The following is a 25299-nucleotide window of genomic DNA, read 5'->3' on the forward strand; positions in this document are numbered from 1 at the left end:
GCAGTATCTATTGATCTACTCAAACTTGCATGTTCTCAAACTGCTAGGTTGGCAGAAGCTGGGCCTAACAGCAGGAGCTCACCCCACTCCCCGGATTCGTACCACCAACCTTTTGGTCAGCAAGTTCAGCAGCTCAGCAGTTTAACCCGCTGCGCCACCAGGGGGCCCCATGTGTGTGCAGGGAGAATATTTAGTTTTTAATGTAATTTTAATTATATGAATGTCTTATGTATCTTAACAGTATTGTAATTTATAACCATGTCATGAATGTTTTATTGTTTTTCATTTTTGTATTTGTCATGTTTTAAAATGTATTGGGTTGTGTCATATTATTGTAAGTCAGATTGAGTCCCCATGAAGAGAAAGGCAAGGTAGAAATAAAGCTGACGATAATGATGGTGGTGGTGATAACAATTCAGACAAGTCAAAGACACAATTGAGCTTAACCACCTTTTCACCTTTGTAGCCTGAAAGACAGTTGCATCTGTCAAGTAGGAAATTTAGGTACCGCTTATGCAGGGAGGCTAATTTATTCATAAGGGCTAAGAATAGCACACTATTCATAAGGGCTAAGAGCCTATTCTAATCTAGTGAGCTGTAGATGAATTGGAATATCACTTATATCCCATAGCCATGACAGCTGGTGGGCAAGAGGTACAGGAAAGTTGGTTTAGGACCCTACTGTTTGGAACATATGATGCAGCAGTTAAAACAGCCAATGCAATTCTAGACTGAATCAATAATAGTATCTAGATCACAGAAAGTCATAGTCCCACTCTATTCCACTTTGGTCAGACATCCCCCGGAATGCCTTCTAATAATGGATAATGGACAGCCTTGTGGTCCAATTGTGGCCAACAAGATGCTCAAGAAGGCAGCACACATGACAAATGATTGTTTGGTTACATATCTCTCTCATATCCACTAATGCATGGTGCGCTGCAACTGTAACTGGAGCTATAATGGTTAAAGTCAATTGAGGGTCATCTGCACTGCCATATTATGCAGTTTCAGAATGCAGATAGAACTGGATTATATGAGTCTGCACTACGATATAATGCAGCTCAAGCAGTTAAATTGCATTCCGAAACTGCATTATATGGCAATGTTGATGGGGCCTCAGTGATACTGGTTAAAAAGCTTGTAATAGTTTTAATTATTTTGGAAACCACTTCGAATTCCCCACTTTGAGAGAAAGGTGGCATATAAATGCAACAAATCAATCACTCAAATAATGCATGAAGAGAGCTGTAATCTCAATATTTTGGGAATCTTATGTTAGTGCTAGAATTGCTTGTGGGAGTATTTATACATGAAAAAAATCTCCCCCTCCAGTGCTCGAGCAGAAGGGGTAAAGAATACAGCTCAAGTGGTGAAGAAGGCCCTCGATGATGCCAAACATGCTCAAAATGCTGCTGAGAAAGCCATTCGTGATGCAGCCAGCGATATCCATCACACAGATGATATGGTAAACAGGGTAAGCCTCTTTAAACCTGAGGGTTCTTCCAGACAGCACTAAATCATGGGTTTTAAACAGGGGCAAAAAATCCCGGCACTTCAGAAGAAGTCCACATATAAACCTGTTGTTCCGGGGATTTCTGCCTCTGTTGTCCAGACTTGATGTGCATTGCAAGATTTAGAGGCTCCCAAGGTGGCCACCGCAGGACTTCCGTCCGGAAATGTCAGTTTAAAAAAGAACAAACTCAAGATACAGAAATGCAGAAATGTGGAGAATCACTGCAGCAAATCACTGCAAAAGTTCCAGTCTTTGTCCTGGCCAGAGAAACTGTGTCCTCCAGACGTTTCGTGAAGTATCTGCCACACAAACAAAGTTTCCAGGATAGGACCACGTCTGCCAAAGTCAGCACTGCATAAACAAACAAGAACACAAACTTTCAAGCCAGGAAAAGAACTTTGTCATTATTGACACTTTTTAGAGCCTGGCTGCCTGGCCATTTGGTTGTGTACTTGTGGCATCAAAAAACAGGGTGCTGTTCCTGGGTTATAGATGGCTGTTCCTGATTGCTCTTCTTGTGTAAAGATGTACAACATTGACTAGGAGGCCACAACATTGTCCTGGCCAGAGAAAATGTGCCCTCCACACGTTCCATAAAGTTTCTGGCACACAAAATTTTTGCCTTCTACTCAAATGTCACCTTCTTTTTAGGAACCGACCAATCAGGAACAAACATCTAAAACTAGGAAACAAACCCAGATAAAACATCCCGTGATTTCCAATTGCAGAGACATACATACATGTGAAGATCTGCATATTCGGCTCAAAACTGCAATAGTCCTGCACCTGGAAATCTCACTTTTTTGCCTTTTGTAGCAATTGCTTCCGCATTTACAGGGAACACCATCTGGCCACCTTCCTGTTTGCTGTGGAAGCTCCTGGGACAATGTTTGCTTTTATGTTTGGAATCCGCTCTGAGTCCCTTTGGGGAGATAGAGCGGAATATAAATAAAGTATTATTATTATTATTATTATTATTATTATTATTATTATTACTACTATTACTGTCTGGATTGGCCCGGACTGCTGCAGAAACAATATACAGTCAACCCTGTATCCTTGGATTCTCTACATCCAAAAAATTCAGTATTTGCCACATCTCCAGTATTAGTTGCCCCTTTGTGCCCCTACATCAATATTTTTTTTTCTAATGTCATCTGGATGCAGAGCACACGAGATGATGTATGAGTTTAGCAGCCCATGGGGTGGAGATGCTCCCCCAAATATGTCCCTCTGCGTATTCACCTGTCTCCCTCTTTTGCCTCCAGATCCAGGAAAAGACAGCAAATGCCGAGGGCCAGTTGGTTGCTGCCATGGAGCGGGTGGGTCACCTCGAAAGGCAGGTGGACGACCTCAAGATGAAACGGGCCAACAACATCCTGGCAGCCACGCGAGCTGAAGAGACAGCTAGTGCTGCCAGGGAAAGAGCTGGGGAAGCTGAACAGGTAGGTGAAATGTTGATCCAAGCTCCTGAGCAGGCCTAAGGGGAAGCCTTTAGCTCTTGAGCCTTTTGTGAGAGACAAGTTCTGCAGTCTTTTACCATTGGTTTGCTGGGTGGTAATGAGCAGAACATATAAGGCAATCACTTCACTGCTCTCGAGGGTATTCTCCTTCCCACCCCATCCATATTTTGAATTTTTCATTTTTAAGTTGGTTGGGATGAGCAGCAGGTGTCCCATGGGATTAAAAGGGAAATGCAGGAGTATTGAAGGCAGCATCTTGTCTGCATGGTGTGTGCAGAGTCCAAACACACAACCATTTTGCTTGACTTTGTAAATTGTTCTAGTGTGATTTTTCTCATATTCTAGGAAGGTTTCAAAAAGTACCGCAAATCAAGTATTTCTGAGATGAGCAATTTTATTTATTTACCTGCTTGGGCACCTGGCAGTGCCCGGGTTATTTGAAAAAGGCATTGTTTGTTTTGGGGTGTTAGGTAATATAATTTAGTGAATTAGTAACACTATTTATTAGGGGGGGAAATCAGTCTTTAATTTTATTGTTTATGAATACTCCCATTAGAAAATACATAACAATGCGGGTGAACTACAGTTCCCAGAATCATGGCTCAATCCTCCCCAAACAAGCCCTGTATGCACAGTTGGCCATGTTGGGTCTGTGTGCCAAGTGTGGTCCAGATCCGACGTCAGCTGGGTTCAGTGCTCTCTGGATAAGGGTGAACTACAACTCCCAAAATCAAGGAAATTTTGTGCAGTATGTTCAGTTGGTCATGGGGCTTCTCTGTGCCAAGTGTGGTCCCGGTCCATTGTCGGTGGGGGTCACAGTTTCTTTGCATGCAGGGCGAACTACAACTTCCATTCTGTTAAGGCAGTCCCCCAAATCCCTCCTGTTCCATTGCTGATCAATTCCTCTCTGTATGCTGTGTGCTGTAGGAAAGTGTTAAGGGAGAGGCAGTAGGTGGGGTCATGCAAATTCCACACAAGGAACCCTGGGATGGCTGCCTATAGTAGAGGAAACATGTCAAATCTAGGATGAAATTGTCCAGGAATGAAAGCATTCCTTGGGTGGTGGGCTGTAGTATTTGGGGAGGACATTGGCAGTGTTTGGGCTACATGTTCATGGCGCTCGCTCTAACCTGCAATGTCAGTGGAGGGAGTGCCTTTGGAGGCTTCTCAGCACTTGGAACTATAGCCTGTTTGTGGGGGCCAGAGGTTGTCTATGTAAGTGGACACCTCCAACACATACACACATACATGTATTACACATATATGTTTTTCACTTTTAATATGTGTATATAATATTATATTATGTGTATAAATTTACCCTATTTATACCCCACTTTTTTTAACCCCAAAGGGGACTCAAGGCAGCTTTACATATAGGTCTTAAACAGCATACTATTCAAATTAACATTTAAATTAAAAATTTAAATTAATGCACATTAAAAAAATTTCAAAACATTACTTTCCCTATTAAAAACCACGCCATCCACAATCGTAATCTGGGGGCGTTCCAGTACTCATTGCACACATTCCATATCTATTATTGCACTACAGTTATTCTCCAAAGGCTTGATCCCAAAGCCACATTTTCACTTTCCTTCTTAAGGCCAGAAAGGGGGGGGGGGGTGATTTAATGTCACTGGGAAGGGAGTTCTATATACTTGGAATCCCTTCATAATATTTCAGTGATTCTGGTGTTTCTTTCTTTTTTTTCTTCCTCTTTTTTTGGTCTGAGTGCCGCCAGAAATCCAAGCTTGCCAATTTCATCCCGGTGTTTCATAAATTACCTGAAACCTCAACTGACCTGGCAAACTCAATAGCTATCAACTTGAATTTCTCACTTCAATTGCTACATAGAAATTAAATGCATTTGTTTTCTTTATTATATATTCTGTTCTGTCCTTCCTCTGCTCCAAGATCATTTCACCCCACATTATCCTCAACTTAATGAGAATAGGTTAGGCTAAAAAGATTTATTGGAACATTTGTGGCTCCCAAGAGAGCATTTTATAGAAATATGTTTCAATATGTATCTCTTATTGAACTACATTTTAATATGTGTGTTTATAGAATTTTTGTAATGTTTGTATGTTTTAACTATACTGTGACCCTCTTTGAGCCACAGGTGAATAATAATCATAATCATAATCATAATCATAATCATAATAAATACACAACAAGATTGTTGTTGTTCATTCGTTCAGTCGTCTCCGACTCTTCGTGACCTCATGGACCAGCCTACGCCAGAGCTCCCTGTCGGCCGTTACCACCCCCAGCTCCCTCAAGGTCAGTCCAGTCACTTCAAGGATGCCATCCATCCATCTTGCCCTTGGTCGGCCCCTCTTCCTTTTGCCTTCCACTTTCCCCAGCATAATTGTCTTCTCTAGGCTTTCCTGTCTCCTCATGATGTGGCCAAAGTACTTCAACTTTGTCTCTAGTATCTTTCCCTCCAGTGAGCAGTCGGGCTTTATTTCCTGGAGGATGGACTGGTTGGATCTTCTCGCAGTCCAAGGCACTCTCAGCACTTTCCTCCAACACCACAGCTCAAAAGCATCGATCTTCCTTCGCTCAGCCTTCCCTAAGGTCCAGCTCTCACATCCGTAGGTTACTACAGGGAATACCATGGCTTTGACTAGGCGGATCTTGGTTGCCAGTCTGATGTCTCTACTCTTCACTATTTTATCGAGACTGGACATTGCTCTCCTCCCAAGAAGTAAGCGTCTTCTGATTTCCTGGCTACAGTCTGCATCTGCAGTAATCTTTGCACCTAGAAATACAAAGTCTGTCACAACCTCCACATTTTCTCCCTCTATTTTCCAGTTGTCAATCATTCTTGTTGCCATAATCTTGGTTTTTTTGACGTTTAGCTGCAACCCGGCTTTTGCGCTTTCTTCTTTCACCTTGATTAGAAGGCTCCTCAGCTCCTCCTCGCTTTCGGCCATCAGAGTGGTGTCATCTGCATATCTGAGGTTGTTAATGTTTCTTCCAGCAATTTTCACCCCAGCTTTGCATTCATCCAGCCCCGCACATCGCATGATGTGTTCTGCATACAAGTTAAAAAGGTTGGGTGAGAGTATGCAGCCTTGCCGTACGCCTTTCCCAATCTTGAACCAGTCTGTTGTTCCGTGGTCAGTTCTGACTGTTGCTACTTGGTCCTTGTACAGATTCCTCAGGAGAGAGACAAGGTGGCTTGGGATGCCCATCCCACCAAGAACTTGCCACAATTTATTATGATCCACACAGTCAAAGGCTTTAGAATAGTCAATGAAGCAGAAGTAGATGTTTTTCTGAAACTCCCTGCCTTTCTCCATTATCCAGCGGATATTGGCAATCTGGTCTCTCGTTCCTCACAACAAGATTAGTACACAGCAAACAAGATCACTATGCTGCCTTTGTATTCGATCACACATCGGACACTTCCCAAGTGTCTAGGACTGTGTGATGTATTGGCGAATAATGCGTGCAGATCCGAATAGGGTGGGCTTTTGCAGCCGACAGATGGTAATTTTGTCAGTGCTGATTGTTTTTAAGTGCAGGCCAAGGTCTTTAGGCATGCACCCAGTGTGCCGATCACCATTGGGACCACCTTGACTGGCTTGTGCTAGAATCTTTGCAGTTCGATCCTTGTATCATGTAAGCTTTTTCAGTTGTTTCTTATCAATTCTGCTGTTGCCTGGGATTGCAACATCAACAATTCATACTTAGTTGTTTTTTTCCCCCATGATCATGAGGCCAGGAGTATTGTGCTCCAAAACTGTGTCAGGTTTTGTCCTCTTATCATCCTTGTTTCCCTTTTCTGAACCTGCCCAACTTGTCTAGATCCTTCTTAAAATGGGCCACCCAGAACTGAATGCTGTACATACATGACTTTGCTCAGAAGCTATATTTCTATCAATTCAGACTAAAATAGTTGTCACCATCAGTGTATAATCCACAATTATCCCAATGTCTTTTTCTTTGGTCTGTTGCTGATTCCCTATGAAGCTCTCTACTTGATGCATGGAAGCACACTCTCCTTTTTTGGGGAGAACACTAAAGCAAAATAGGCATTTTTATGTTAGCTTTTTACCATCCCTTTTCCTCCACTGCAGGAAAATATATGGGATTCATAGGATTCAAGCAGCTATGGCAACCCTCCAGTCACTTTAATGTTTTTATACTGTGGCCCTTTAAGACAGTACTCTGCACACTAAGGGCACTATATCGTCAGGAGCATCATTTGCATGAATAAACCTCGGTTGTTAAACTATTCGAATGCAAAAACTGAAACATAATTGCTGTCGGGTTGTTGTATTTTTTCGGGCTATCTGGCCATGTTCTAGAAGCATTCTCTCCTGATGTTTTGCCTGCATCTATGGCAGGCATCCTACGAGGTTGTGAGGGTTAGAACATGGCCATATAGCCTGAAAAACCTACAACAACCCAGTGATTCCAGCCATGAAAACCTTTGACAATACATAATTGCTGTCTTTCATTTCTGGCTGCTGTTTTCACAATTGTATGGAGATGTTGGAGAAGAGGGATAGCAGAGATGTTTGCGGTTCTGTCCTGTAGCTAGCCTGTTTTTCCTGCTGTATTTCCAGATTCTAGATGGTCCGCTAAGTGACCAGTACCGCACAATGAAGGAGCTTGTGGAGCACAAAGCCCAGCATGTCCTGGGGGCTCGGCAGAAAGCAGAGCGCCTACGTGATGAAGCCAAGGGGCTGCTGCGCGATGCTCATGACAAACTGCGGCGGCTCAGTGGTGAGTATGCTCAAGGATCTCAATAGCTGACAGGATGACTCTTTTTTCATAATCCTTCCTTTGCCATGACATCAGCATCTAAAAGTTTATTCTGAGTGATTCCTGCAATAATGGCTCAAAAGGACTTTTCTCTTGAATGATAGCCCCAAGGAGAACTGCCTGGTCCTGGCATTATTATCTTTTTTGATGTGACATAGAAACATTTCTTAACTTTCAAGGATTTGACAGGATAGCGTTAGGGCAGGAGAGGGATAGTGTTTTATAAATTATTTGTACATTTGCGTTTAGCTGCAAGGTTCCTAGATCCACATTTTTAAGGCTATTCGTGATTTATTGCTGTTATGTCCCAGGGCGGAGACAAGATTTATATATGCGACATCTCCAGAATAAATCCATAAAATGTTCATACATGATTTCTTACTCAGCTTTACAAAAACCTTTTCCACATAGTAAAAGGACTGTAGAAGTAAAATTGGTGAAAGAAGGATAATAAAAACTGGGAACTATATGGTAAGACTGAAGAATGTATGACTTGCGGAACTGCAACTCCCATCAGCCCTAGTCACCATATTCATGGGCCCCCGGTGGCGCAGTGCCCTTGTGCTGACAGTACTGCTCACCGAAAGGCCTGGCAGTTTGAATCCCGGGAGCAGGGTGAGCTCCCATCTGTCAGCTCCAGCTTCTCACTGGGGGACATGAGATAAGCCTCCCACAGGATGGTAAAACATCTGAGCATCCCCTGGGCAACGTCTTTGCAAATGGCCAATTCTCTCACACTCCTGATACGGAAAAAAAAAACATATCCATTGGGATGATGGGAGTTGGAGTCCAATTACATCTAAAAGGGTCACATGTTCCCCAGCTTGGGAACTTCAGCCCAACACATTTGCTATTGATACCAAAAAACAGGTTTATCCAGAGGCGTAGAATTGCACTTCCCATTTTACATATATTGCCTTGTGATTTTTGGCCAGTATAGGGACGTAGAATTGTTGCTAAATAGGATGAGGAGGTGCTTCCAGATAAGAAGAAACTTGCTTTGAAGTTGTTTTCCTAACCCAAGCCATCATCCTACAAAGCCAGAGAGGTGCCAAGAGTCTGTGAATCACTAAACCAGCTATATATCCCTAATCCTCATCTCTTTCTGGACCCTTCCACATAGCTTAATAAAATCCCACTTTATCTGCTTTGAACTGGAATATATGGCAGTGTGGGCTAAGATAACCCATTCAAAGCTGATACTGTGAGATTTTCTGCCTTGATAATCTGGGTTATAGAGTTGTGTGGAAGGGCCCTCTGTTGCTTCCTATATAGGATGATTAGGGATGGAAGGATAATAATATCGAGGATAGTTTTGACGGTGTGGTGAGTGAATTAGAACCAGACATCCTGAGGAGTGAGGTTGAATGGGCCTTAAGAAGCATTGCTAACAACAAGGCAGCAGGAGACGACGGGATCCCAGCTGAACTGTTCAAAATCTTGAAAGATGATGCTGTCAAGGTGATGCATGCCATATGCCAGCAAATATAGAAAACACAAGAATGGCCGTCAGACTGGAAAAAATCAACTTATATCCCCATATCGAAAAAGGGAAATGCTAAGGACTGCTCAAACTTAGAGAAGACAATGATGCTGGGGAAAATGGAAGGAAAAAGGAAGAGGGGCCAATCAAGGGCAAGGTGGATGGATGGCATCCTTGAAGTGACTGGATTGACCTTGAAGGAGCTGCGGTGACAGCCGACAGGGAGCTCTGGCGTGGGCTGGTCCATGAGGTCATGAAGAGTAGGAAACGACTGAACGAATGAACAACAAAAACAGGGATGGTAGGTTATGCAGAATGACAGCAACACAAACATTCTCACTGGGTAAAGGGAGGGGCATAATAGTTCTTTGTCCTAAAGGAAGTATCTTTGCCAGGGCTCTAGTTGAGGACATATGGAGGTGCAAGCATACCAATTACTATTATTAGAAACTAGAGGCCCTTCCACACAGTTCTATATCCAAGAATATCAAGGCAGAAAATCCCACAATATCTGTTTTTCTTTGCACTGGAATATATGACAGTGTGGACAGAGATAATCCAATTCAAATCAGATATTGTTGAATTTTCTGCCTTGATATTAAAGGGCTGTGTGGAAGGGGCTTTAATTCTAGGAATGGGAATATGCAAGTCTCAGTACCCTTTCCTTACTATCTTCCACTTTGTATTTCCTTTCTCTATCCTCACTCAGCACTAGAAGAAACATATGAAGAAAACGAGAGATTGCTGCAAGACAAAGCAGCCCAGCTGGATGGGTTGGAAGCCAAGATGAGAAGCATCTTGGGAGACATCAACCAGCAAATCCAAATCTACAATACCTGCCAGTGAGGCACCTTATGCTGCAGAAACTCCCTATCTCTCACTGCATAAGCCCCGTTTCACCTGGGCGCTTGGAGAAATCTGGGTTGCCCCTGCTGCTTTGTAGTCAAGCCTTCCTCAAATTGGTCCCCTCTCTCCTGATTATTAGGCTACAGCTCCCAGAATGCCATACCCAGCTATGGGATTCTGGGACTTGTAGTACAGCACACTCAAGAGTACTCCAGCTTGAGGCAGACTCCTCTAGTGAGTGCCTGGAGCACTCTTTCCCTGCATTGCTTGACATGGGTCATTTTTGTCCACATCCCAGCTTCCTATGTTTCCTCAGAAACCTTACACCAGGGCATGAGCAAACTTTGACCCTCCAGGTGTTTTGGACTTCAACTCTCACAATTCCTAACAGCCGGTAGGCTGTTAGGAATTGTGGGAGTTGAAGTCCAAAACACCTGGAGGGCCAAAGTTTGCCCATACCTGCCTTACACCAAGGTGCCTTATACTAAATGCTTTCCAACTAGCACCCAGAGCAGGGGATATGGAAGCACTTGATATACCAAAGGAAAGGTTCCCATGCTATGTTCTGTTGTTTTTTTTCATATTATTTGAAACATCTTGAATTAAAAACATCCAGCTCCAAAGCAAGGAGAACAGTACCTAGAAGAGCAGGCGAGGGACCTAGCTACACACTACTGTGCCTTTTATGTAAGCGAATGTCCCAGCTAGAGTGGCTTTGTTATATTTGTGTGAGAATAAAGTGGCATTGCTCTCTGTGCCAAACTGCTATGTTTCTTGATTTGCGTGACTATTCTAAACTCTTGAATTGCAACTTATTCAAGGATCTCTAGAGCAAGAATAGAGCACATTAAACAATATTTATTTATTTGTAGTATTTATAACCTGCAGGGGACTCAGGGCGGATTACAATGCACATATACATGGCAAACACTCAATGCCATTTAGACATACAACATATATAGACAGACACAGAGGCAATTTAACATTCCAGTTTTTTCCAGCTTCATGATGGTATGCTTGGTTCCGGCCACAGGGGGAGCTGCCGCTTCACCATCCACTTGTGACACAGGATCCTTTGATGGAATACTTACTTCCTCATTCTTCTGCATGCTGCTGGAGGGTTTTATGGCATTGTAAATTAGTTAAATTAGCCTCCCTGCATAAAGTGGTACCTAAATTTTCTACTTGACAGATGCAACTGCCTTTCGGGCTGCATAGGTCAACAGCAAGCTAGACCATTAATGGTTGGGAGCTTACTCTGACCCGGACTGGCTTCGAACTCATGATCTCTTGGTCAGTGCAACTGGCTAGTAACTAGCTGCGCCACAACCCAGTCCTTATCGGATTAAAACCTGCACAACTCATTACCATTTGTTAAACCGCTGAGCTGCTGACCGAAAGGTCGGCAGTTCGAATCCGGAGAGCATGGGGAGCTCCCGCTGTTAGCCCCAGCTTCTGCCAACCTAGAAGTTCGAAAACATGCAAATGTGAGTAGATCACACATGACCTTGGAGGTGCCTATGGACAACGCCAGCTCTTTGGCTTAGAAATGGAGATGAGCACCATCCCCTAGAGTCAGACATGACTAGACTTAATGTCAGAGGAAACCTTTACCTTTACATATGCAAAAGAAACATTTTGGCCTTGGATTCCTAAATGTGGTTCAAAGTGTTACACATAGGATGAAACAGATAGACCAATGAGATAGGAAGGGGTTATGAGGCAGCAACAAAATAACATGATAAGAATCCTTTCTGGTCAGATGGGATTCTTGAAAGCCAACCCATAATAATAGAATCATAGAGTTGGAAGAAACCAAATGTGCCATCCAGTCCAACCCCCTGCCATGCATGAAAAGTATAATCAAAGCACCCCACGAAAAATGGCCATCCATCTTCTGTTTAAATCCTCCAAAGAAGTAGTTTCCACCACACTCCGAGGCAGTGAGTTTCACCACTGAACAGCACTTAACAGTCAGGAAGTTCTTCCTAATATTCAGGTGGAATCTTCTTTCTTGTCCTAGTTTCCAGGGCAGCAGAAAACAAGCCTGCTCCCTCTTCCTTATGACATCCTTTCACATATTTTATACATGGATATCCTGTCTTCTCTCAACCTCCTCTTCTGCAAGCTAAAAATACCCAGTTCTTTGAGCCACTTCTCATGGGTATTGATGGTCACCAGGCCTTTGATCGTTTTAGTCGCCCTCCTCTGAACACCTTCCAGCTTGTTGATATCTCTTTTCACCTATGGTGCCCAGAACTAGACACAGCACTCCAAATAAGGTCTAACTAAAGCAGAATATAGAGGCAACATAACTTCCCTTGATCTTGATGGAGCCCAAAATTCCCATTGGCTTTTTAAGTTGTTGCATCATACTGGGTCATGTTCAACTACGACTCCCAAGATCTTTTTCACTTGGACTGAAGTTGAGCCAGGCATCACCCATCCTGTATCTATGCATTTCCATTTTTTGCCACCGAAGTGTAATATCCTATGTTTCTTGAAATTCATTTGTTGTGGAGACTTTGTGTATTCCTACATGGCAGAATGGGGTTGGACTCAATGGCCTTTGGGGTGTCTTTTCTAAGTCTATGATTAGTTCTGATTTTTCCGAAGACCCGACTGCGAACCATGCGACTTCCACACTGGAGTTCACATTTCTTTTCTAAATTCTGGAATACCTGTGTTTGTTTATATATGTGCATAATGAGATATCATGGGAGATGGAAACCAAGTCTTAACACGAAATCAATTTGACTTCACAAGCACCTTGTACACATAACTCAAAGGCAATTTCTTATACAATATTTTTAATTACTTTGTGCATGAAAGTGCTTCAGTACACCAAAGCGAAGGTGTCTTTCTGGGTACATATTATACTGTAGACATAATGCCATGGCTCAAGACTATGGACTTTGGGGATTTGTAGTTTAGTGAAGTCCCCTTTGGCAGAGATGGCTAAAAACCTTGTAAAACTCCCAGGATCTGATAGCATTGAGCCAGGGCAGTTAAAGTGACTTCAAACTGCATTCATTCCACAGTGTACATGCATCTAGTGTGTCTTCATCTATATAGCTTCAGAATTTAGTTTAATCATATTGAGCAGGATTAGATGAGCCCACATGGCCATATAATCCGGTCCAATGTAGTTAAAATGCATTGTATAGTGGTGGAGATGGGGCCTGAGTACAGAAGCAGGCCATGTATGTATTTCACAGTATGACCCAGTGTTGAAATATACAAAGGCCCCTTCCACACAGTTGTACAAAATCCTACATTATCTGCTTTGAACTGGGTAATACGGCAGTGTGGACTCGAGGCAGGCCCTATATACGAGGATCCGATTCTAGGTTTTCTGCTTTAAGCCAGATTTTATATAATTAATTAATTAATTACGACATTTATATGTTGCCCTTCTCACCCTGAAGGGGAGACTCAGAGCGGCTTATACACACACACACACATACACACACACACACACACAATATTTTATATATTAGTATAGTACAATATCAGTATTATATATTACTATATCATACTATACCATTATATTGTAATATTATTAGTAATATTACATGTAATATAAAATATATATTTATAATATATTATTAGTAGTATTATATTGTATTACATCACATTATATTATATTATTAGCATAGCACAGGAGACAAGGTGGAACTGTCTTTTGGCCTCCTCTCTCTTCACTCTGGCCCAGAGCCGCAGTTGGTGCTGGGGGGAGGGACCCCCAACTGATGACATAAATGAGTCCGCACTTCCAGATAATCTGGAATGCACAGAAAACGTGGGATCAGATCCTGGGATATAGGGCCTGGTAGGAAAGCCCTTTCACACAGACACTGAATGCAGAATATTAAAGCAGAAAATCCGGGCTGTGGTGCAGCTAGTTAGTAGCCAGCTGCATTAAATCACTCCTGATTGAGAGGTCATGAGTTCGAAGCCAACCTGTGTCGGAGGGAGCTCCCGACCATTAATAGTCTAGCTTGCTGTTGACCTGTGCAGCCTGAAAGACAGTTGCATCTGTCAAGTAGGAAATTTAGGTACCGCTCTATGCGGGGAGACTAATTTACGACACCATAAAACCTTCCAGCAGCATGCAGAAGAATGAGGAAGTGCTCCATCAAGGACTCGGTGTCACAGGAGGTCGGAGAAGCGGCAGCCCCCCCCCCCCCCCCCGTGGCCAGAATCGAGCATAACCTCATGAAGCCGGAAAGCTGGAATGTTAAACTGCCTCTGTGTCTATCTATATATGTTGTATGTCTAATGGCACTGAATGCTTGCCATGTAGATGTGCATTGTAATCTGCCCCCAGTCCCCTGTGGGGTGAGAAGGGAGGAATATAGATACTGTAAATAAATAAATAAATAACAAATAAATAATAGAATCATAGAGTTGGAAGAGACCTCATGGGCCATCCAGTTCAACCCCCTGCCAAGAAGCAGGAAAATTGCATTCAAAGCACCCCTGAGCATCCAGCCTCTGTTTAAAAGCCTCAAAAGAAGGAGCCTCCATTACACTCTGGGGCAGAGAGTTCCATTGCTGAACAACTCTCACAGTCAGGAGGTTCTTCCTAATGTTCAGGTGGAATCTTCTTTCCTGTAGTTTGAAATCATTGTTCCGCATTCTAGTCTCCAGGGCAGCAGAAAACAAGCTTGCTCCATCCTCCCTAGGCCTTCCCCTCACGTATTTATACATGGCTATCGTATCTGTGCCGTCGCGCCTGCGGGCTATAACTCTTAGTGAAAGAGGCATGGACGTGGCATCTTTCCCCAGGGGATTGCTTCTTGCCCTCCTATAGGAAACTGGAACTCCCAAAGACCAAAACACAACAGATAACTCGAAATTGTATTCATTGTTCACAATGAGTTATCTTTCTCAGGCATAAGCTTGATGTTTCAACAGGGATAAAGGAAATATACTTTACAATCTCTGAAGTCCAAGGAGTTTGCAGCTGAGAAGCTTTTCCTGTTTCCTCTTTCCTCAATGGCTGTGAATATCGGAATAAACACAACCCCAGTCCAATGGCCTATGTTGAAGGGACAAGACCTTCCTCTGGTGCCAAAAGAACCGGTTTGAAGGCACTTGGGTCTCCTCAATGTTGTCCAGGACAATCTGGACATAAAGCATGAGTCCCAAGGGTAAAAAACCTTAGAATTGGTGCTGAGAGGTAATTTAATCAGGGGCTATTAGAGCCAAGTCTCTTACTCAAGTCCATCTGATAGAAACTCTGATGGCAGAATGAAAACAGGAGGAAGCACTCCCCTCCTCCAGGAAGAGGTGGAGCCAAACAATTGAGCTTGAGAAAGCAATTCAACAGATGCAAACAACACTGATTGACAGCTATAAATAAGCAATCAATCCAACTATACATAAGCAGGGTAAAAAGGCGGGATTAAGCATGATACAACAGTTTAAATCTTGCAACTAACAGTTCCACAGTTCTACAGGAGATACTGCGCCGTCACAGTATCTTCTTCCTGCCGTCTCTTCTTCAGGCTAAACATGCACAGCTCTTTAAGCTGCTCCTCATAGGGCTTGTTCTCCAGACCCTTGATCATTTGAGTCGCCCTCCTCTGGACACATTCCACATCAACATCTCAGAGAATCATAGAGTTGGAAGAGACCTCATAGACCATCCAGTCCAACCCCCTGCCAAGAAGCAGGAATATTGCATTCAAATCACCCCTGACAGATGGCCATCCAGCCTCTGTTTCAAAGCTTCCAAAGAAGGAGCCTCCACCACACTCCGGGGCAGAGAGTTCCACTGCTGAACGGCTCTCACAGTCAGGAAGTTCTTCCTTGTGTTCAGATGGAATTTCCTCTCTTGTAGTTTGAAGCCATTGTTCCGCGTCCTAGTCTCCAAGGAAGCAGAAAACAAGCTTGCTCCCTCCTCCCTGTGGCTTCCTCTCACATATATACCTGGCTATCATATCTCCAGAGCCTCCGGTGGCACAGTGGGTTAAAGCACTGAGATGCTGAGCTTGTTGATCGAAAGGTCACAGGTTCGATTCCGGGGAGCGGCGTGAGCTTCCGCTGTCAGCCCTAGCTTCTGCCAATCTAGCAGTTTGAAAACATGCAAATGTGAGTAGATCAATAGGTACCGCTCCGGCGGGAAGGTAACGGCGCTCCATGCAGTCATGCCGGCCACATGACCTTGGAGGTGTCTACGGACAACGCTGGCTCTTCGGCTTAGAAATGGAGATGAGCACCACACCACAGAGTCAGACATGACTGGACTTAATGTCAGGGGACTACCTTTACCTTTACCTATCATATCTCCTCTCAGCCTTCTCTTCTTCAGGCTAAACATGCCCAGGTCCTTAAGCCACTCCTCATAGAGTTTGTTCTCCAGACCCTTGATCATTTTAGTTGCCCTCCTCTGGACACATTCCACATCAACATCTCCCAGAATTGGGCACAGTATTCCAGATGTGGTCTAACCAAGGATAACTGGGTTATCTGTGGCCCTTTCCACAAGGCTGGATAAAATCCCACATTATCTCGCTTTGAACTGGGATATATGGCAGTGTGGGCTCAGATAACCCAGTTCAAAGCAGATATTGTGAGATTTTCTGCCTTGATATTCTGGGTGAGAGAGAGAGAGGCCTGCACGGTTTCGTGTTCCCACCCAGCCTACTTATATATTTAGAGCCTGGTTGCCATGGTTGCGCCGCGTGACGTCGCGGGCCCCGCGGAACCCCTCTCCTGCGCATGCGTGCTCCCTCACACAGAGACTCACCCCCCTCCCGTACCTCCCTCTCGATACTCTGCGTCCTCTACGCGCCGACGCGGTGTCACGTGGTGCCTGTAGCGGTGCCGGCTGCCGGAAGTACGTCACGAGCTGGGGCCTGCCTGCCTGGGCTCCCTCAGAGGCCGCCCGCTCGGAACTCTTTCGGTTCGAAACCAAACAAACCGCGGGGGTGGGCAGGCAGGCAGGCAGGCAGGAGGGCAGGCAGCCGGACGGGGCCTCTTGGGAGGGAAGGAGGAGGAGGAGGAGGGAGCCGGTCGGTGAGTGGCGCCGAGGGCGGAACCGAGTCCAGGGAAGGTGGGGCCTCGAGGGAGGGAGGCAGGGAGGGAAGGCCTCAAAAGAAACGCAATGGCCTTAACGAGGCGTCTCTAAGGCTACTCTCAGGAACCTTGCTGGCCTGAAAAGGCCCTCCTGAGGCGCTTTATGCAACAACGCAGGTCGTTTAATACAGGCCTGGGCAAACTTGGGCCCTCCAGTTGTTTTGGACTCCAACTCCCACAATTCCTAACAAACTCAGACTCTTTCTCTTCCCCCCTCTGCTGCTTAAAGGCTGTTAGGAATTGTGGGAGTTGGAGTCCAAAAAACCTGGATTGCCTAGGCCTGCGGTACCTGCCCTCTCCAATCATCAGAGACACAAGGTGGTGTACCGCCCTTGACTCTCTGCAAGGGCTTTTACTTTCTGCAGGGCCTTTTCTGTGGTGGCCCCTCAGCTATGGAATTCCCTCCCAAATGAAATTAGATCTGCCCCCTCCCTCCTGACCTTTAGGAAGCTGGCTGTGCAACAGTGCTTTTGCGGAATGATGTTTGAGGCCAGCAATCGACTATTGGTACTGATCACAATATATGGGCTGGACATACGGATTGAGTTGGACATGATTTTATATTGGTGAACGGCTTCTATGTAATTTTATGTAACCTATGTAATTTTTGGAGCCCCTGGTGGCGCAGTGGGTTAAAGCACTGAGCTGCTGAGCTTGTTGATCAAAAGGTCACAGGTTCGATTCTGGGGAGCGGTGTGAGCTTCCATTGTCAGCCCTAGCTTCTGCCAACCTAGCAGTTCGAAAACATGCAAATGTGAGTAGATCAATAGGTGCCGCTCTGGTGGGAAGGTAATGGCGCCCCATGCAGTCATGCCGGCCACATGACTTTGGAGGTGTCTATGGACAACGCCGGCTCTTCGGCTTAGAAATGGAGATGAGCACCACACCCCAGAGTCAGACATGACTGGACTTAATGTCAGGGGACAACCTTTACCTATGTAATTTTTATATCTAATTGATAATTTAATATTGTGTATTATGCCTAGATTCTCAGTGTTAGCATTGAATCCTTGCTGTTAGCCAGTCTGAGTCCCTCTGCAGAGGTAGAGAAGATCGTGATATAAAAGTTTTAAATAAATAATAATTTTAAATAATAAATAAAAGTGTTTCTACAAACTGGAGAAAAAATACGGATTGCATTCCAAAGGGGTCGACCCTGGTTTTCATTTGCACAGATATTATTATTATTATTATTATTATTTATATTTATTTATACCCCATTTTATCTCCCCAAAGTGGACTCAGAGTCCTCCCTCACAGCTGAATAAAATCCCACATTTTCTGCTTTGAACTGGAATATATGGTGGCGTAGACTCTGATAACCCAGATATTGTGGGATTTTCTGTCTTGAAATTCTGGGTTATAGGGCTATGTGGAAGGGCCCCTCAGATAGCTCCTTAGGTGCATTGAAGATTGTTGCTAAAAATGATCCTTCCATGTTAAAGAAAAAATTAGAACAGCATCTTGCTTAGCTGCTTCTCCATAAGAACATTTTCCCCTAATGTGTGAGAAGTGTATTGAGCCAGATACATCGCTTTGTGTTGTCGAAGACGTTCCTGGGTGGAATCACTGGGTTGCTGTGAGTTTTTCAGGGTGTATAGCCATGTTCCAGTGGCATTCTCTCCCGATGTTTCACCTGCATCGAGGCTACTATTCTATGTTACTATCCACATATAGTTCTCTGGAGCAAAGCTGTATCTCATTGGGCATAAAACTGAAGAGTTGTATTTCTGTTCTTTCCCAATAAGACTTTTTAAAAAACAGGCAGTAGAGGTTGCAGTGGCATATCTAATGCAGGCCAGTAGGTGAGAAGTCCGAAGAGATCCCATTGAACCGCAACCGAAACCAATGTTACAGCAGATTGTAATGATTTGGGTCATAGCAACTAAAAGAGGACTTGAAACTTTTGTTGAATTTGAATTGTCCTTCAGGTTAATAGGGTCTTTAATTTCCTATAAATTTTTTTTTCCAGATTGTATAATTTTTGTTTATCCTTGTGATACATTTGAGTTTAATGTTGGCCAGATTTGGTTTCCTAGGGGCAGTTAGTAATACTGTAGACTCTCAAGGCCCTTCCAGACAGGCCCTATATCCCAGGACCTGATCCCAGATTTTCTGTTTATCCCAAATTATCTGGCAGTAGGGACTCATATAATCCAGTTTAAAGCAGAAACCCTGGGATCAGGGCCTGTCTGGAAGGGCCCTGGAACTCAAGCAACCAGAACTCTCAAGCAACTGGCAAAAGGAATCAAAGAAATAATAACATTTAGAAAGCTTTTTGTATAATACAGTAAAATTGTGTTACATTAAGTTTGTCTTTGTCTTAATTTGCTTTTCATTACAGTATTCAATATTAATATTGAGGCAATAGAGATTTTATTTTAGTTAGGTCTATTTTTTAATAGTAACTCTCAAGCAACTAGAAACTATATTTATCCAGTATCTACCAATCCCCATAGTGCCAGTTAACTGAAAGTCTTTTGTAGTTATGCAATCTTTATTTGGAAGAAAGCCCTGTTGAATGTAGTGGGACTTATTTCCAAGTGGATAGGCACAGACTTTAACTGTTAGTGTTTATATAGTGCCTTACATCAACTGTGAGAAATTATTGAACAAATATGGTTGACTGGCTTGCATTCTAAAGTTGTCATGCATGAGGCTAAGGTTTTTGTGACATTAATATGCTGATTTTCTGAGCAGCTGGAAAACATTTCAAATATTGTTAGCTTTTTCCATTCTCATGCTGGTGTGTATTATGGAATTGGCATTGTGGTTGTGCTTCATTAATTTGTTTTGGACATATGATGACGCTATGAATTAGAGATCTCCAAGAGACTTGGTTATTAATTGCCCAGCTCTGGTCTTGCAGACTTAGAGCCCTGTCTTTCTTGATTGAGTCAACCCACCAGCAATTTGATTTGAGATGGGCCCTCCACATGTGCAGGTTTAATTTTTGTAGATGTGATTTTTTGCAGATTTCATTAAAACATTATCTCTAGGAATCTATTGGTCCTCCAAAAGTTGACAATTGAATAGCCCTGGAGGACCTAGAGATTCATAAAGATCTGTTCTCTCACATAAGAAAATTAGCGGGTTTTTTATTCACAGCTTTTGTATTAGGATATGTCCCTAACTCACATGGAAATGGAGTGCCTAGTGTACTACCTTCACTTTACCAAGCATTTACATCTTTTCTAGTGAGTCGTGTCATCTCGTGATGTGTCCAGAGTATAATAACCTTGGTTCAGTTATTTTCTGCCTTTAAGGGAGACTTCAAATTTGATTGCTTCTAAGACCTGCCTGTTTGTTTTGTTGGTGGTCCATGGTATTTGTAGAATTTCTCTAAATAAATGAATTGACATGAAAATAGGTACTTGATTCTCTTTTCTTAACATTATTTGTTTAAGTATTGGAGAATGTTTAGTTTTATTTGTGTTGTGATAATGACTCCTGCTCATTTTTATTTAATATTCATTGATTTAGGATTCTATTCCATTTGTTTTGGGATGATCAAACTAGCTTTTGAAAGGGAACCTGCTTTTCTATGCTTATTCATCCTTATTTTCCACTTGTTTTACTGCATACCTCAATTCTTCTGCCACATATTCTGCAGCTAGAGACAATTTGTTGAGTGGTTTAGAACAATCAGTGACTAAATGGATTAAGTTCTTTTTTCTTTTGCAACTCGAGAGGGCGGGCCTAAAACTCTTACATTAAAGAAGATGTTATTGCTGTTGTTATTATCTTTCTTAATATCCAACCATTCCCCCAAAACTGGCACTCAATGGAACATACAAATTAAAATTAGTACAATAATGCCTGTAGAGTATCCATAGACCCAGCATGGTGGTGAGATTTATATGATGGACTAGAGACCAGGGTTTGAATCCTCGTGAGTCACACACACTCAGCCGTAGCTCATCATTCCAACACAAGTGTCAGCGGGAATTTAATTTCCACACAAATCTGCCTCTTTCCTCTGCTGACTCCTTCAGCTCCTGACTGACCACCAGTTTAAATTCAGACTTAGACTTGTGGGATTATGTGCGGTGGATTCTGCAGTGTTGAGGAAGGAGATGAGACTGGGTGATTCAGGGAGAAGTGAGTGGGGAAGAAGAAGATGGGCAGTGAAGGACTTAAATACAAACTGATGCACCCAAGAAAGGCCTGGGCTGGACAAAAAGTGGGAGGTGGACGTTAGAGCAATTAGCTTTTTGTTTACTTTCATGGGGATCCTGTATCCCTAATCCCCATAATTTTGTAGAGTCTTGTTAGCTACCCCAGGCCCAACTAAACATTAGGAAGAATTTCCAAATGCTAAAAACAATCTGACAGTATAGCAGATCACTTCAGAAGGCGATAAACTCTCTGGTTTTGGCACTTTTAAAAAAAGAAAATAGATGGCTACATTTTAGAAATGCTGTAGATATAGATTTTTGTACTTACTGCGGATTTGACTTGCCATTCCTTCTAAAGCTATAGTTTTGTGATCCCAATCAAATATCCCTTCAAAACAATTAACAGTCTTTCTTATATATATATCTGGTTGTTGTTCACAGTTCTGGTTCTGATAAATTGCTATATTTGGAGTCGGAAAGCATATTCTACTGGAGTGTTAGCCTTTCCCCCCCTCTTTTTTTTATCCAATAAGAGACTTGCCTAGGTGCCCTAACATGATGTTCTGCATGGGTGGTTTTGTGGCCTGTTAGTCGGGCTGGCACAGGCCAATACATGAAACAATGGCCATTTGATAATTTAATTGTGATCTTGTGACCAGTTGAAAGATTGAGGTTTGATCTTTACAAGTAGAGATGGGAAGGTCTGGGGGAAACAATTTATTTTCTGGGGTTTTTTTCCAAAGTAATTTTTTTCTGGAAAATTTAGGGGATTGGGAAAGTGTGTAGAAACAAAGACCATCTTTCATTAGATGGTGGAAAGTTATTTAAATGAATAGTTACTCTCAACTGGTATGTCCTCTGAAGCAGTGGAAACTAAGATCCAGATGAACTGAATTTGTAACTGCTGGACTCCAAATTTTATACAGGTTGCATGTTTTACAGCTACTTAATGATTGCCTGTCCAGGTGAAATAATTAGGTTGGAGATCATTCTGGGCTGAAGTCTTCCTTTTGTGTGTACTTCAGAATATAACTTCTGCTTGAAACAGCACTGCTTGGTCATGAAATCCATGTTCATTGTTCGGCGCCAAATACAAGTTCTCAGTTGCTTCAGTCTTGATTAGACCATTTGTTCATAGAAGTGAATTGCAATTTCTATGGTGCACAACTTCACTTTTCCGTCTCCTGTTTCATAGCTGCTGCCTTAGAATCCACCATATTTCATTGAATCTAAGGGCCCTTCCAGACAGGCTCTATATCCCAGGATCTGATCCCAGGTTTTCTACTTTAAACTGGATTATGTGAGCCTGCACTGTCAGACAATCTGGGATAAACAGAAAACCTGGGATCATATCCTGGGAGATAGGGCCTGTCTGGAAGGGCCCTAAGGCACAACTGAAAGTAAGGAGCACTCTGTTTTAAGCTTCAATTTTGGGAGGAAAGGGTTTTTCTATAATTTTCTCTGCATGTACCATACCTTGTTTTTGGTTTAATGCGGCTTTGCGGTACAATATTTCATATGTGCTGAGGAGAAAGTGTGAAGAAACCCAGCAGTCATCTTGTCAGCATGAGTCTTTTTTATTAACTTTATGGGCCCTTTGTTGAGGCAGGAAAGTAGGAAGCAGCACAGAGCTCAACCAGATGATAAACAGCAAACTGGCTAAGACTATTGACATAATGCTGGGGCTTGGTGAGCCGTATTAGCTAGGGCCCTTCCTCTTGCTCTCTTGGAGATAAAAATTATTTTAAAATAAACCAACAAACCAAAAACTGAAGCTTTTGGGGACTGGGGTCCTTCATCTTCATCCTCCTCTCTTGGAGATAAGGTTGTTTAAAACAAAAAATTATGAATCTAAGGCACACCCAGATTTTGAAGTCTCTTTAAACGGGAAGAAGTTGTGCCTAAGATTTGGTGAAATACAATATTATTTGATCTCATAAGCTTAGCCCTGAGTCATGGGCTTTGGTTTCTTGCTCAAGAGAACAGCCAGTGTTCATTTGTTTAAATTAAACATGGAACTCGGGGTGGTTCCCTTTGGTTCTGTTCAAGACATCTGTTGACTTTGTGCTTAGAGGAACTGACTTGGGCTTAGAGGTGAAAGCTTACAATCATCTTAGGACAAGAGAGCCCTGTCAAAGGCGTAAGCTTTTCTGATTTATTATGGGATATATACCCTATATATAAAGGTTAATCCTACAAAAGAGGATGCCTATGGGAAACTATATGCACATTTTGTAAATACACATGAAAAATGTTAGGTGCATAGTGGACTTCCTTCAGTTTGTGGAAGAGAGGAATAAAATGAGTGAAATTAAGTATTGTTCTGTTTCTTCTGAGTTTGCAAAAGTAACTTTTTACATTAAAAACCCCCAGATCCTCCATCAAAGTCAATTTTAAGAACCCCCCAAAAATCCTCAGTTCTGAGCAGGGGTGGGTGAATAGATGGATTTAAAGGCATGTCTAGATGAGTCCAAAACCCCATATTAACCCAGAAGCTGCTCTTGGGTATCCAGATGATGTCCAGGTACCTCTAGTTCATAATACAGGGTAAAATCGGTTTTACCCTGCGTTAGCAGAACTTCCAGAAACTCCATACCAACCCTGAACTTCAGAGCTGATATAGACAGACAAACTAATTCTAATGCACTCTGGTCCACTGTCCACATAGTCCATGCCACTATCCCTTTTCCATATACTCTGTGGTGCAGGGAAAAGGGGATGAAACTTGCCCTTGGGGTCATTTGTCACCATAGTGGGCAGCAGTGGAACTCCAAGAGGCTTGTGGTCATCACCAGGCACATTTGCTGATATTAGCAAAGGTGCCCATGTGATCTGGTGAAAGGAGGGGAGAATTGTAAATGACAGCAAAGACGCTTGGCAATGGCTATGGCTGCAAGCTCACCACAGCTGTGTGGTAGTTTGCTTCAGCAACAAACAATTCCAAGGTAAGGCCAACCATCCAGCAAGGCCAAACCAAGAGATACCTCTTTGTTTCCAGGAGATTCTGTCTGATTACATCACATATGAATGAATGTCTTCATTTTTCCCCTGAGGCAAGGGCATGTAAAACATTAGTGCAAGTAATGAGATGCAAACTTGGGTGGTAAGGGTTCCTACCCTTCAGATTGTTGCGTTCTTATTTTTATTATTATTTTAAATGTATTTCTAAGCTACTCTAATGTATGTGGGTTTGAAAATAGAAATATGATTTGTGTTTTAACTTTTATATTAATAGTTTTTTTAGCTGTACTGTGTACTGTGGTTTTAAATGGTTGCAAAACACTTTGAGCTAGGAGAAAGTCATGATATCAGATGAATAAATTGATTTAGGTTTATTATCTCTGTACTACATGCCATGGGTGCAGATTTAGTGCAGAAAATTTGCTAGGAATACTTTTTGGAGTTGTATTGGCAGAGTATGAATGTGAAAATAAAACAAATAATCTTGACTTCCTTATCTCACATGTTTTGTGTGTGTGTGTGTTTTGTTTTGTTTTTAGCAAGTGCTGGAGGATGAAATTGAAAGTGGTGTTTGACAGCTAGGACTCAGAAACTGGCTAAAACAATACTGGTAGTAATGCAGGCAGGAAAAGGATTAGGCCAGTGTCTGCTTGGAGTGAAGTAGGAAACTTCCAGTGTTCGTTTTGCTTGACTTGATATTTGACTGGCTTTTAAGAGTTGTTTTTACTGAATTTTAGCAGAAAGATAGTGAATACTTAAAACACCACCGAACTCTTGAATGCACAATTGGTTGTCCATATTTGTGGATTTTATTATCTGTGGACTTGATTGATGTATTGTCTCTAGGAATCCAGTTCCTTTAGCACATCTCTGCCAAAAGCTGAACAAAGAATTGTTTTGGAGGACCTTGATTTTCCTAGAGAAACACTTCTCTAGACATTTATAGAGTGTCACTCTATGGTCACCATCCACCAGAATGTAGATGCTGTAGAAATTCCTAGAGAGGTGTTCTCTATGAAATATTTTAATGAATTGCCATTTGTACAG

General features: G+C 42.7%; 2 protein-coding genes across 10 annotated transcripts in view; both read left to right on the plus strand.

The window, feature by feature from the left end:
- The window catches only part of LAMB2 (laminin subunit beta 2), a 69515-nt gene extending 58666 nt beyond the window's left edge, over positions 1-10849 (plus strand). The window contains exons 30-33 of the mRNA XM_060766507.2: positions 1336-1477; positions 2785-2961; positions 7560-7719; positions 9951-10849. Coding sequence (XP_060622490.2) covers positions 1336-1477; positions 2785-2961; positions 7560-7719; positions 9951-10087 — 616 coding nt within the window. The 3' untranslated portion in view covers positions 10088-10849. The remainder of the gene's footprint in view (positions 1-1335; positions 1478-2784; positions 2962-7559; positions 7720-9950) is intronic.
- A 6061-nt stretch (positions 10850-16910) lies between these two features.
- USP19 (ubiquitin specific peptidase 19) overlaps positions 16911-25299 on the plus strand; it is a 51242-nt gene continuing 42853 nt past the window's right edge. For 7 of the 9 annotated variants that reach the window (XM_060766502.2, XM_060766505.2, XM_060766506.2 and 4 more), the window contains exon 1: positions 16941-17113. The gene's annotated coding sequence lies outside the window, so the exon portion shown is untranslated. Of the gene's footprint in view, positions 17114-25299 lie in introns of all 9 variants that reach the window. The other 2 variants (XM_060766499.2, XM_060766498.2) reach the window with 2 other exon arrangements.

This window comes from Anolis sagrei, chromosome 2 (genome assembly GCF_037176765.1).
Source record: "Anolis sagrei isolate rAnoSag1 chromosome 2, rAnoSag1.mat, whole genome shotgun sequence".
NCBI lineage: Eukaryota > Metazoa > Chordata > Lepidosauria > Squamata > Dactyloidae > Anolis > Anolis sagrei.